This window comes from Chiloscyllium plagiosum, chromosome 3, assembly GCF_004010195.1.
Source record: "Chiloscyllium plagiosum isolate BGI_BamShark_2017 chromosome 3, ASM401019v2, whole genome shotgun sequence".
NCBI classification, from domain to species: Eukaryota; Metazoa; Chordata; class Chondrichthyes; order Orectolobiformes; family Hemiscylliidae; genus Chiloscyllium; species Chiloscyllium plagiosum.
In genome coordinates this window covers 28,695,047-28,708,877 of record NC_057712.1, presented here as the reverse complement: position 1 = coordinate 28,708,877, position 13,831 = coordinate 28,695,047, and the positions used below count along the sequence as shown (strand labels likewise).

The 13,831-nt window shown below is 38.6% G+C and overlaps 1 protein-coding gene across 2 annotated transcripts in view; it reads left to right on the top strand.

Moving 5' to 3' along the window:
- Window positions 1-13,831, top strand: part of agpat5 (1-acylglycerol-3-phosphate O-acyltransferase 5 (lysophosphatidic acid acyltransferase, epsilon)) — a 99,782-nt gene that overhangs the window by 28,081 nt on the left and 57,870 nt on the right. For both annotated transcript variants that reach the window (XM_043679258.1, XM_043679250.1), the window contains exons 2-4: window positions 1,888-1,957; window positions 7,114-7,229; window positions 13,333-13,422. In XM_043679258.1, the coding sequence (XP_043535193.1) occupies window positions 1,888-1,957; window positions 7,114-7,229; window positions 13,333-13,422 (276 nt within the window). The remainder of the gene's footprint in view (window positions 1-1,887; window positions 1,958-7,113; window positions 7,230-13,332; window positions 13,423-13,831) is intronic.

The window sequence follows — 13,831 nt, the reverse complement described above, 5'->3', positions numbered from 1 at the left end:
GGCCAATATTCTGTTTGTCGTCTTGATTATTTGCTGTGCATACACATTCAAGTTTTGTATGTCTTGAACAAAGTGACAGATTGTATTTGTTCCACACCACTTCTGCAACATCTTTCTATATAAATAGTAAATTACTTTTCTTTTCTTCTTGCCAGAATGGAAAATCTCTCTTTCCCTACACTACTCCATCAGCCAATTTTTTTCCCCACTTGTCTATAATCTACCTATATCCCTGAGCAGCTTTGGTTCCCTTTTTAAAGAAAATGTATTATTTAATTGGAGGCAGTTTAGAAAAGGTTCACTCAGATGATCCCTGGTATGAAATTGTTTTCTGAGCAAAGGCGAAACCGTTTGAGACTCTACTCATTGAAGAATGAGAGGTGATCTCATTGAAACATCTAGGATTCTTAAGGGACTTGACAGGATAAATGCTGAGAGGATGTTTCCCCTCATGGGAAAGTCTTGGGCCAGACTGTATTATCTGTGAACTAAGGACTGCTAATTTAAGACTGTTATAAAAAGGAATTTCTTCTGTGTGTTCAGTCTTTGGAACTTCTTGCCGCAGAGGGCTGGTGAAGTGGGGCAGAATCCTTGCATACATTAAAAGGCTGAGATAGATTCTTAATGATTATGGTTACCAAGGATTGTGGGGAAAGAGTAGGAATGTGAACTTAAGGAATATCGCAGTGCAGCCATCTTTGAAAGACCTTCAACTCTACTCCAGATCTTTGTAGGAGCGTTAATGGGTCCAAGCTTATACCTAGTATTATTAAATTGAAACTCCTGCCACGACTGCATAGCCTTAAAAGCTGAGTTATTGAATCTGTTAATAGAGCGACAGCAAAGTGGGACAATTTTTGCACTCACAATTGGCTGATCGGTTTTAATAGGAATTTAAATTCCAACTGATTGTGTCACACCTTTGGGTTGAGTTCTTTTAAAATGTTTTCAAAACTCTATCTCACTTTCCTTGGAATTGGCAGGAGTAGTGAAGGAAGACAATGTTAGAAACCTGTTTCCACAAAGTATGCTTATTTATTCTTTGTTTTTGAATAAAAAGATAATGTAAAAGTAAATCAGTTTGTTGGACAAGGAGACTGATGGGGTTCTGGAGTTATTCTTTGAACATATATGATCATCTGCCCTGAGCATGCCAAGTGCAAGCTGATCATTACCATGAATGTAGGTAGCAGGTCTATGCTTCAGTGACTGATCAATCATTTCCATAAAGCAAGAAACAAGGCATGTAAAATGAGGCCTCTTATTTCTCAGACTTACATCAGTCCTATTGGCCAATTGGTATTTAATGGGGAAAAATTGCAGCATTTAGACTGTTTTGTAAAGAAGAGATTACAAATATCAGACAACTCGTTAAGAGGGTGACAGCTTCATGAAAATGGAGAGGAAGAATTTTCTGAGGAATTGTTGACCTTGTTTTTTAATCAAAACATCACTAGCCAAGTGGCACAGTGTATGAGTTAAATAGTTGGTGTGTTTTTAAGCTTAAATGTTTGCTAGGTGTTCCTGTGAAGCCGGTACCCTTTATTTAAAAAAAACTGAATCATCTGCAATAAACAAACCCTTTCTATGGCAAGAAACAATCTTGAGTATGCTTAAAATAGTACAGCTGTTATTTTTGAAAACAAAGTTGCTAAGAATTTAAAGCAATATACATTGTTTGGAATTTTGTGCAAGATTTTGATAAGTAAATATTCTGGCTTTACCATACTTTTGTTTTGACAACTTTGCATGGACTGCAAAGTGCATGGTAAATTGATAGACTCGTAAGATTTGTGTTGGGTGGGGACAACCTGATCAATACTATGGGGTGTTCATAATATTGAGTATTTGTAAATGCATTATAATGAACTGTAAAACTTTTTACAGGTTGTTATATATGGAAACCTGCCAGAGAAAAAGGAAAACATAGTTTATTTATCTAACCATCAGTGCACAGGTAAGGGAGCTTATTTTCATGTTGAAGATTTACTTAAATATACTGTTTTCTGTTCTGAATCTTAAATTGTTTTCTATTGTATTGTTGAGTTTACGATTACAATTGAAAGAATTAAAAAGCTTATTTTAATATGGTTTTGGCTTATTGCTTCCTACGATTAATTGTATGCCTAGGTTTAAATTGGAATGACCTATTATAATTCTATGAAGTTTCAGCACTTTATCCAAGTTAAAGGGTTATCAGTATTTTGACAGATAAGTGCAAGAATCCTGCCTCTGCTGAGCAATTCCAGCATTTTCAGTTTTTATTTTAAGTTTCCAGGATCCATAGTATTATGCTTTTATATGGGAACTTTAAATTGAGGTATTACTGGGACAGGAGCATATATATATAAGGAAGCACAGGTTATTGGAGAGACGAGAACTTGGTGCAATTTAAGATGGGAACAGTGGTTCTGGATATGTATGTTTACATGGAATTAGTAATGAAAAGCAGCTGGAATATAGTCAACTTCAGGAGTCATATGAGTCAGGGTTCCATTAGCAGTTATGCAGGGATGTGGTCAAGTCATATTGAAAGGTAATAGTGGGTAATCTTGATAACAGAGTCAATATGTGGGCAGAAGAATATTGTCAGGGTAAAACACACATCATATGCTGCAAGTGGCCTGGTTCCGTTTCGTGTCTGGGAAAAAGTTTGAATATATTTTGAAGAACTGAGCTTGTGGCGGGAAGCAAAGCCAATAGCTCTGGTCTTCTCAGTTTATTTTTGGAGAAAATTTCTAATCCTACCAAATATGGACATTTGGCCAAGCAGTGTGACATATCAGAAACTGTAGAAAGTTCAAGAATTGATACAGCAATAGAGCTGAGTGTTATGGGCTTAATATTTGGACTTCATATGCTTTTAGGTGATGTTGTCAAAGATCACCCTGCAAATGAAAATTTGGAGAAGGCCAGAGTTTGGTGTGTGTGCACACCTCCAGATGGTAACAATGTATGAGTAGGAAGAGTGGTCTTTGAAGTTCTCTGACTATGTTTGTATAAATAGGAACAGATCCAGGTGAGTTTAATTGTGACCAGCTGTGTTTAAAGTTGCTGGCTGGTCATGAAGGATCAGGAGGGGTAATTTACCATGCTGACAGAAATGACTGACTGATATCTTGGTTGAGACTTGCATGTAACAGTAATTGCAGTCAAATTTTGAAGGGAGGAAAGATGGACTCTTGCAAAATGAGGTACTCCAAAGGATGAGAAGATGCAGGAGGAGTAGAGAATACCAAGATCAGATTTTGCCTTTGCCTTAATTTGGAAGAGACAAATACTGGAGATAGAAAGAAGAGTGAACCATTCAATCCGACAAATATATTCCATCATTTACCTTTGATAATGGATGATGTATATCTTACCGTAATCCAACAAAGCGTTTACAGGTATCCCCCGCTTTTTAAATGTTCGCTTTAAGTAATTTCACTTTTACGAAAGATGAGCATTAGTACCTGTTGTTGCAAATCCAAAGAGGATTTTTGTTTTTACGAAAAACGGCGGTACTTTTTCCCATATAAATCGTGCACCTTCACTTTACACCATTTCCGGCTTAGGAAAGGTTCTTGGGAATGCTGTCGTTTCACATAGCGGTGGCTACCTATAATATTCTTGAGTTAAAAAAAATTCTTGATAATTGACTGATTCTTGGCAGGTTTTGGGGCAGATAGTGGAGTTAAGGAGTAACATTCAGGATGCTCGTTACCTTTTGTGAAGAAATGCTTCCTGGATTTTTCTCTTGAACATTTAAATATATTATCTTTATTTACTGTGAACAAATCCCATATCATTTGAAAGAAGGTAGTCATCCTTCATCTATCTAATTTCAAATGAATGTGAAATCTGCCTTTGTGATGTAACTCCATTAAGCCTTCTATAATTCTGGGGAACTTATGCTGTCTTACCTACAAGAAAACTCATTTTTGAGAATACATTAAGGACAAAAGGGTAACTAGGGAGAGAATAGGACCCCGCAAAGATCAGCAAGGTGGCCTTTGTGCGGAGCCGCAGAAAATGGGGGCGACACTAAATGAGTATTTTGCATCAGTATTTACTGTGGAAAAGGACATGGAAGATATAGACTGTAGGGAAATAGATGGTGACATCTTGCAAAATGTCCATATTACAGAGGAGGAAGTGCTGGATGTCTTGAAACACATAAAAGTGGATAAAAGCCCAGGACCTGATCAGGTGTACCCGAGAACTCTGTGGGAAGCTAGGGAAGTGATTGCTGGGCCTCTTGCTGAGATATTTGTATCATTGATCACAGGTGAGGTGCCGGAAGACTGAAGGTTAGCTAACGTGGTGCCACTGTTTAAGAAGGGTGGTAAGGACAAGCCAGGGAACTGTAGACCAGTGAGCCTGACGTCTGTGGTGGGCAAGTTGTCGGAGGGAATCCTGAGGGACAGGATGTACATGTATTTGGAAAGGCAAGGACAGATTAGGGATACTCAACATGGTTTTGTGCGTGGGAAATCATGTCTCACAAACTTGATTCACTCTTATTGAGGAAGTAACAAAGAGGATTGATGAGGGCAGAGTGGTAGATGTGATCTATATGGACTTCAGTAAGGCGTTTGACAAGGTTCCCCATGGGAGACTGATTAGCAAGGTTAGATCTCATGGAATACAGGGAGAACTAACCATTTGGATGCAGAACTGGCTCAAAGGTAGAAGACAGAGGGTGGTGGTGGAGGGTTGTTTTTCAGACTGGAGGCTTGTGACCAGTGGAGTGCCACAAGGATCGGTGCTGGGTCCTCTACTTTTTGTCATTTATATAAATGATTTGGATGCGAGCATAAGAGGTACAGTTAGTGAGTTTGCAGAAGACACCAAAATTGGAGGTGTAGTGGACAGCCAAGTAGGTTACCTCAGATTACAACAGGATCTTGATCAGATGGGCCAATGGGCTGAGAAGTGGTAGATGGAGTTTAATTCAGATAAATGCGAGGTGCTGCCTTTTCAGAAAGCAAATCTTAGCAGGATTTATACACTTAATGGTAAGGTCCTAGAAAGTGTTGCTGAACAAAGATATCTTGGAGTGCAGGTTCATAGCACCTTGAAAGTGGAGTCGCAGATAGATAGGATAGTGATGAAGGCGTTTGGCATGCTTTCCTTTATTGGTCAGAGCATTGAGTACAGGAGTTGGGAGGTCATGGTGCAGCTGTACAGGACATTGGTTAGGCCACTGTTGGAATATTGTGTGCAATTCTGGTCTCCTTCCTATCAGAAAGAAGTTGTGAAACTTGAAAGGGTTCAGAAAAGATTTACAAGGATGTTGCCAGGGTTGGAGGATTTGAGCTATAGGGAGAGGCTGAACAGACTGGGCCTGTTTTCCCTGGAGTGTCGGAAGCTGAGGGGTGACCTTATAGAGGTTTACAAAATTGTGAGGGGCATGGATAGGGTAAATAGGCAAAGTCTTTTCCCTGGGGTGGTGGAGTCCAGAACTAGAGGGTATAGGTTTAGGGTGAGAGGGGAAAGATATAAAAGAGACCAATGGGACAACTTTTTCATGCAGAGGGTGGTACGTGTATGGAATGAGCTGCCAGAGGATGTGGTGGAGGCTGGTACAATTGCAACACTTAAGAGGCATTTGGATGGGTAGAGGAAAAGGAAGGGTTTGGAGGGATATGGGCCGGGTGCTGGCAGGTGGGACTAGATTGGCTTGGGATATCTGGTCAGCATGGACGAGTTGAACCGAAGGGTCTGTTTCCATGTTGTACATCTCTGTGACTCTATTTGTTGCCTAAAGCTGTACATGATACTCCAGGAAAGCTTATTCAAGGTTCTGTAGAAAAAAAAGTCACTTCCTCTCCCTTAAGATAAAGGTCAGCGTTTCATTTAACTTTTGATGGATATGTAATAAATGAGACACGTGAGTACACACATCCTTTTGCTCACTTGCAGCTGCTAGTCTGTCATACAAACACAATGTTTTGTTTTGTCTTCCTTGAATTCAATAGTGGTGAACTAATTTTCCCCATACTGACCACCACTTCTCAGCTATCTTTACTCATTTAATTCTTTTTAATCTCCTGCTGTCATGTAATTTGATAATAGAAGAAGCATAGTTGTAATATACTGTTATCTGCAAACTTGCCTGTGCAAAAATCAATTATTTCTTTCATTGAGGCTTCAGCTGGTCTCAGTGAATCTTTTGGAAAATACCAATGGGCAGTTTGGCAACTTTGTTGCAATTTGAGTGATAGTGCGCTGCTCCATCCCTGTTCAAAACTATCAGTGATGGGAGAAAAGGAAGGTCACATGGAAGAGACAGAAGACTAGGCTTGCGAGGTTCTGAACAAGAAATGTATATTGAATAGCCACAGGAAAGTGATCTAACAAATGTGAAATGGGGGTACCTACAACTTAGCACACGTCATCTATCTAAGTTTAATAACCTAATGAAGTTACAAACCAAGATTTTACTTTTAAAAAGACTCATTTTGCTATTGTTTTTGAATTCGCCATCTTCTGTATGATACTGACTTCAACTGCAGTCAAATAATTGACATAAAAAGTAAGTTTACTACTAAACAGAAATCAGACAATGTCATCTGATGGGCTTTTTATAAAGTCAAATTTTTAAAAAAAAAGTTTAAACTTCAAGAATTTGGTTGCATCATGTTCTAATAAGGCTTGTATGCCATTTTTATAGCTGTTCTGTTTCAGTGTAAATTGAGGTTGCAGGTCTTCTGAATGTTTATTTTCCCTTGTTTAATCTGATGTCGTGAGCACTTAGTCACAGGGGACAAGTATTACTTATTTGTAAAAGTGCAAGGGCTTTCCAAAGATTTTGTTTGATAATTGTGACATCTAAGTGATCTCATAAATGGATTGGACTTATTTTTAAGTTTGGAGCCACTTCTTCGATGATTAGGAGCTTCTACTTCCGTGAATCTTTGAGCATTTGTATAGTATTGCATTCCCTGCATATAAATCTATTTCACAGACAAATAAAAATGTTACAGCTTGTGAACTCTTGAATAGGCTGGTTCAAAAACAGACCTTTCTCAAACATAAAACAAATCTTCAACATGTTCTGTATATTAAAAGTATATACATATATATAAATGTCTATAAAATTCTGAGCAATGTATTTTTCTTGTTCAGTTGACTGGATTATTGCTGATATGTTAGCAATCCGGCAAAATGCACTTGGCCATGTGCGTTACGTTCTAAAGGATGGGTTGAAGTGGCTCCCCTTGTATGGATGGTATTTCTCTCAGGTATGGTACCTTGTTTAAATTTTGTGCGGAAGGCAAACAATTTGCATTGGACGCAATTTGAATTCAAAGAATTATGTAATTGGTTTACTCAGACATTTTCTGGTCAACCAGTTTCTGCCATGCCTTTCTGCTTATGAAAACAGACCTTCAATTGAACACCAACCTCATTTTGCACAATTCCTTTTAATGTGAAAGCAAGTCAGCTATTTAACATGCCATTTTGAATAATTGTCCTGTTGTTGTGGTTCTGTTCGCCGAGCTGGGAATTTGTGTTGCAGACGTTTCGTCTCCTGTCTAGGTGACATCCTCAGTGCTTGGGAGCCTCCTGTGAAGTGCTTGTGATGTTTCCTCCGGCATTTATAGACCACTATAAATTCCGGAGGAAACATCACAGAAGCGCTTCACAGGAGGCTCCCAAGCACTGAGGATGTCACCTAGACAGGGGACGAAACGTCTGCAACACAAATTCCCAGCTCGGTGAACAGAACCACAACAACGAGTACCCAAGCTACACATCTCCTCACAAACTTTGAATTGTCCTGTTATTGAATAACTGCTTTGAACTTATTACATTCAAGGAAAAGAATCAAAAAACTCCAAGTCTGAAGCCGTCACAAGTTCTACTGCTCATGTCCTGATACATCAAGACTGGATCACCATCATCTCTGCACGTTTTGACCTACATTAGCTCATAATTAAGCAGTTCTTGCATTCAAGAACTCCAAACTTTGTCCTTAAAGCCCTTCAAGATTTCATCCTTTTCTATTTCTACAATTACCTCCAGCTCTACAATCCTGTATTATAGCTACAGACCTTCAGTTCAGGCATCTTGAATATTCTTAAATTTATTTGTTCTTCTGTTGGCTGTTGTACTTTCATTTGTTAAGGCTGTAAGGTTTGCAATGGGTTTCCCATGTCCTTCTGCTTCTCGAGCAATTGAAGATGGACAGTAAATGCTAGTTTAACTAGTAAGCCTCACATCCTCTGAAAGAATAATGAAAGCTATGCTCTTTCACTGTTTACTACAGTCCAGTTGTCAGATGCAAACTTTGAAATTCTGCCATATATACATTCATATCCAGGTCATGAATATATGTTAAAGAAGGTGATGCTTCTAATATTGATCCTTGGAGAACACTGCTGCAAACTTCCATCAGCCTGACACAAATGGTCACTACTCACTGATTTCTATTGCTTAACTAACAGTATTTGCAAGCGACAAGTAACAGTCTATTATATCTTACTTTATCAAACACTTTAATCAATTGCCATTGTTTCAAATAATTTGAGTAAACAAGTCAAAGCATGAGTAGCCTTTAACAAATCCATGCTGACCTAATTTGTTGAGTCATAATTTTCTATGTGCCAATTGATTGTCTTTTTTATTGGGATGCAAATGTCACTGGCTAAGCCAGTCTTTAGTGCTGAATCCTAATTGTCCCCAAGGTGATGGTGAACTACCTTCTTGAGATGTTGTGGCCACATGGGTTTAAACCTTTTCATGGTGCTGTTCAGGAGGGAGTTTCAGTTTTGATCCAATAACAGTGAAGGAATACTGGTTTAGCTCTAAGTCAGGATGAAATATGGCTTGGAGAAGAACTTGCAGGTGATGGTATTTCAGTGTATATGCTGCATTTGTCTGTCATAGTGGGAGAGGTTACATGTTTCAGGGTAATTTTTAGAACCCTTGGTGAGGTGTTGCAGTGCATCTTGTAGATAGTACACATACTGGTGGATGGGAAAAGTGTTGGAACTGTTAGATGTAATGATGACAGAACAGATTTTGTTTTCCTGGATGGTGTCAAATCTCTTGAGTGCCGGCAGCCAGGCCAGTGCTGAGTTCCGTCACACTTCTGACTTGTGCTGAGTAGTTGGTGAATAGGCAATGAGCAGCCAAGAGGTGAACTATGTCCCATAGAACTCCTAACCATTGACCTGCTCTGACAGCCTCCATTTATAAATACATGGTAAGGTTCAGTTTCTGGTTAGTGGTAACCCACAAGATGTAGATATTTGGAGATTCAGTAATGGTAATGCCATTGATCAATTCATTAATTAATGGTCCATTAATGCCAGTGTCATGCGTTGGTGGTTGAATTCTCCTTTCTTGGAGGTTGTTTTTGCTTGGCACATGTATGATATGAATGTTACTTGCTGTTTATCAGCCCAAACTTGAATATTGACCAGGTCTTGCATTTGGACACGGACTGCTTCACAATCTGAGGAGTCATAAATGGTACTGAACATGATGAAATCATCAGTGAACATCCCAACTTCTGATCTTATGATGAAACACCTTGCGCAGACTGCTACCCTAAAGAAATCTTGAAGTGACGACGCATGACTGAGGTGGTTGACACCCCAATAACCCTTGCCATCTTCCTTTGTGCCAGGTTTGACACTAGCCAGTGGCATATATGCCCCTGATTTCCCTTGAAAATTTCCACCTTGGATTAATGTTTCACCAAATTTGCTCACCACCAGACTGATTGCCCTATAGTTGACAGGTTTGTTCATCAGTGCAGTGTGCCACTTCTCATACTGTCATGAGCAGAACATCTGTGACAACTCGACTTATGTTTGTGTTTCTTATATCACCACCAGCCACAGTCTCAGTCTAAAAGGTACCGCCTTCAGGAGGTGACAACTTGGTTGCTAGCCAACTACTCATTGAAGTCTTTCATCCAGATTATTTTCTGTATCCTCTCAGCCACTCTGTGCTTTTTTATTATGAACAAAAACTGCTTCCTTCGCTGACTCAGATTCGCTTTAGATTTACAAACAACTATGCAACATTTTATGATCTTCCCTTTACAGTGCCCCCCCAGAAATGGTGGAGAGGGGTGAGACAATTGCTGAAATGTCTATCTCAAAGAGTCAGATTGTGTCAATCTGTCGTTTGAATTGACTGTGGGACAGTTCTCTGAAATCTGCCACAGTCCTTAGATGAGGATGGTCAATTAGGCTGGGTGTGTTTGTTAATTCAAGTGATGTACCTAGGTTTAATTGTGTACGCTGCAATAGTTTGGTCCAACTGAGTGGCTCAATAAGCCTTTTTAGAAGCCAGTTAGGAATCAGCAGATTTGTGTTACTAGTTCTCCGATCAATTTAAGGATGACACATTTCCTTCTCTAAAGGGAATCAGTGAACCCAGTGAGTTTTTATGACAATCCCTGGTTTCATGGTCACTGACTGGTGGCTCTTTATCAAATTACATTTTCTTTTGATCAATCATCAGAGCCTCTGGATCACTAGCACAGTAACACAAACACCATGATACTATATTCCACCTGTACGACATGCCTAGAGCTCTCAAAGTTTGCCTTCCTCTGGAGTTTTTGTACACGTGCTTAAAATCCATTATCATCTGCCTTGCATATGCTTACCATATCCCATCTATTTTTGAGCTACTCTTTATTCAATGTACCATTCTACTCTCCTCTTTACTGCTTCGTCTGGATTTCCCTTCACCAGTTTATTTAATCCACCTCCACACCACCAGTTGATCTCAGTGTAAGACCAGTAGCCCAACCCTGTTGTGATGCAACCTGTATGTTTGGTACAGGGCTAATTTTTTCCAGGATGGGACTCAATGCCTCAGGAATCTGAAGCCTTTCCACCTGTGTCATGTCTCCAGCTACATATTAGCTTCATATGTATTACTGCTCCAATGTAAATCATCATGTGACACTAGACATAATGGCTACAATTTGATATCCTACTCTTAACTTTCTCTCTAGATAGTTACACTTTGTCTGTAGAACTCCAACCCTTTATGTCCCTGCATTTTTGATTCCTGCAAGGTTTGTGAAGGTTTGTAGCTCAGGTCGAGGTTTAGGGTGTAGGTTTGCTCGCTGAGCTGTAGGTTTGATATCCAGACGTTTCAATACCTGGCTAGGTAACATCATCAGTGGCGACCTCCAAGTGAAACAAAGCTGCTGTCTCCTGCTTTCTATTTATATGTTTGTGCTGGATGGGGTTTGTGGTGATGTCACCACAAACTCCAGGAACCCCATCCAGGACAAACATATAAATAGAAAGCAGGAGACAACAGCTTCGCTTCACTTGGAGGTTGCCACTGATGATGTTACCTAGCCAGGTAGTGAAACGTCTGGATATCAAACCTACAGCTCAGTGAGCAACCCTACACCCTAAATTGTTGATTCCAATATGGGCCCACCCTCACAACTTGTTCTACTTATCCCGGCAAAATGTTCTGCAAGTTTGAGTGATATTCTGTACTCTGACACTATGGAAGCAGCATATCAGACAGGACTCACGTCATCTGAACAGGAATAATCTTAGTAAGTTTCTGAATGTAAAGTGTATAAATAGCTGTATGCCTCTAGTATTTCTCAAAGCAAGTTAGATAAATTTTCTGTTCAAATCTTATGAACACTAATTTCAAAATTTTTAATTGACCCAACTTTATGGGGTACCTTTTCCAAATTTCCACTTCCCTTTGATCATTGAAGTTCTTAACATAAGCCCTGAATGGCTTGCTTTAATTTTTATGTTATATCCCCTTGTTCTAGTTGTCTGTCTCCTGTGTTCAGACTTATTAATTAGGATCAGATCAATAATTCAAATAAATTGTCCTTCAATCTTCTACAATTAAGGAAATACAAGTCTATTCAATGCATTTTAAGCCTTTTAGCCTGCTATCCTTTTCAATGACGATGAATGCTTTCTGAGAAGAAGTGATCATAACCGAATGTAATTCTGTTATTTCATTATCTTCTGCATGAGTATCTAAACTGTAATCCAGACTAGCAAATCTTGGTGTTCCATGAATTGTAGACTGTATTTTTTAAGAAAGACAGACAGTTTTTTCATTATTTAAAATCTGGAAGCAAAAAAAAACTTTTTATACATATCCAACATGGTAGTCACTATTGAAGAACCCCCATGTTCACTCTTACAGATAACAAACAAACTGAACAAGGTATTTTTTTTCCCAGTTACAATGCCATAGAATCAGGGATGGGTTACAGCACAGAAAGAGGCTGTTTTGTCTGTGCTGTTCATGCTAGTCCTCTGAAAAAACAATTCACCTTGTGCCATTCTCAGGCCTTTTCCCCATATGTCAAATTATTTTCCAAAGCAAGCATATCGATTCCTACGGATTATGCTCTTGTGCAGTAAACTCAGGAAGTAGCCATTTGATAAATAAAAAATCCTGAAGGTGGAGGTCATTAAGCAATTTGATCACAAGTCAGCAACTTATAGGATTTTAAGGCTACAGTGTTTGAAGCAAATTTCATTTGTGTATTTGAAAGATTAATTCAGTTGAACAATGTATTGTGTAAGATTTTTGAAAAGGCCAAACTGAAAAAAAGTAATAATTACAGCATGGTATACATAGTAGATCTACAATGTACTGATTTTGCAGTGTGGTTCCATTTGACAAAATACTGGAAAGCAGCCAGACCCTTAATTTATACCAATAAAAGTAAAAGTGTGAGCAAGTGAGACTAGCAGCTGCAGTCACAGTTTGAGTAAAATGATGGAAGTTTTTAGTTTTCTGTTTTCAGCGCTATTAATTGGGATCTTGATAACAGCTTAACCAATTATGTTGAAGTGGGAAGTATTTAAGGTTTGTCACTGAGAGTAATAACTTACTTAACATTAATTGTTTCATATTTGCATAGCAAAAAGTGACTTTTTGATTATAGCTTCTAGAGCGAACTCTTAAGTTTACCGTTGAACTGGAGATCTGTAATTTGGAGGAGCTGGTGATGGACTGGCGTGGACAAAGTTAAAAATCATACAACACCAGGTTATAGTCCAACAGGTTCATTTGTAGGCACTAGCTTTCAAAGCACTGCTTCTTCAACTGATGGTGTTGTGTGATTTTTGACTATGGAGACCTGTACACTGTATTTAATGTTTTTTGTGCACTTTTGATATGATATAAAGGACTATGGGTTTGTCCATTGCAGATATACAGGACTGGTAAAGTTTATCCATCAACAGTTATCACTTTGAAACCTAGCAATAATAATATAATCAGTTGTGCTGTTTACATTGTAATTTTAAAACTTCTCTGATGAAACCCAGTGAACTTTGCAGTAAGATGTCATTCATAATATCTATATTTTAGCACGGAGGAATATATGTCAAGCGAAGTGCCAAATTCAACGAAAAAGCAATGGCTGATAAACTTAAGCAACAGATAATAGTGGGCACTCCAGTAAGTATTTCAATATTGTTTACGTTTGATGGCAATATTAGATAAATATTGCTTAAAGTTTAATTTTGTTTTACTATTTTTGTAAACTATGCTCTAATGGTAATTGATCTTGAATGACATTTTATTTTTGAAATGGTTGCACCATTGGTTTATGACCTGATCTCAGAACTTCCAAAATGTTTAACCAGTTGCTAAGACTATTTTTTTGGTGAACTAAAATACATTGTATATGCAGTATGTAACATAGCAGGACAAGGGGAAATTTAATTCTGTTACATGGGTGTAGATTTGATGCTGTTTCCAAGAATCAGAAGCCCTGTGAGTTGTAATGTTTTTGAGGATCAAATGCAATTATTATTCCACCCCTGTCTGAGATACTAAAGCAATGAAAAGAAAGGAATTTGATCAG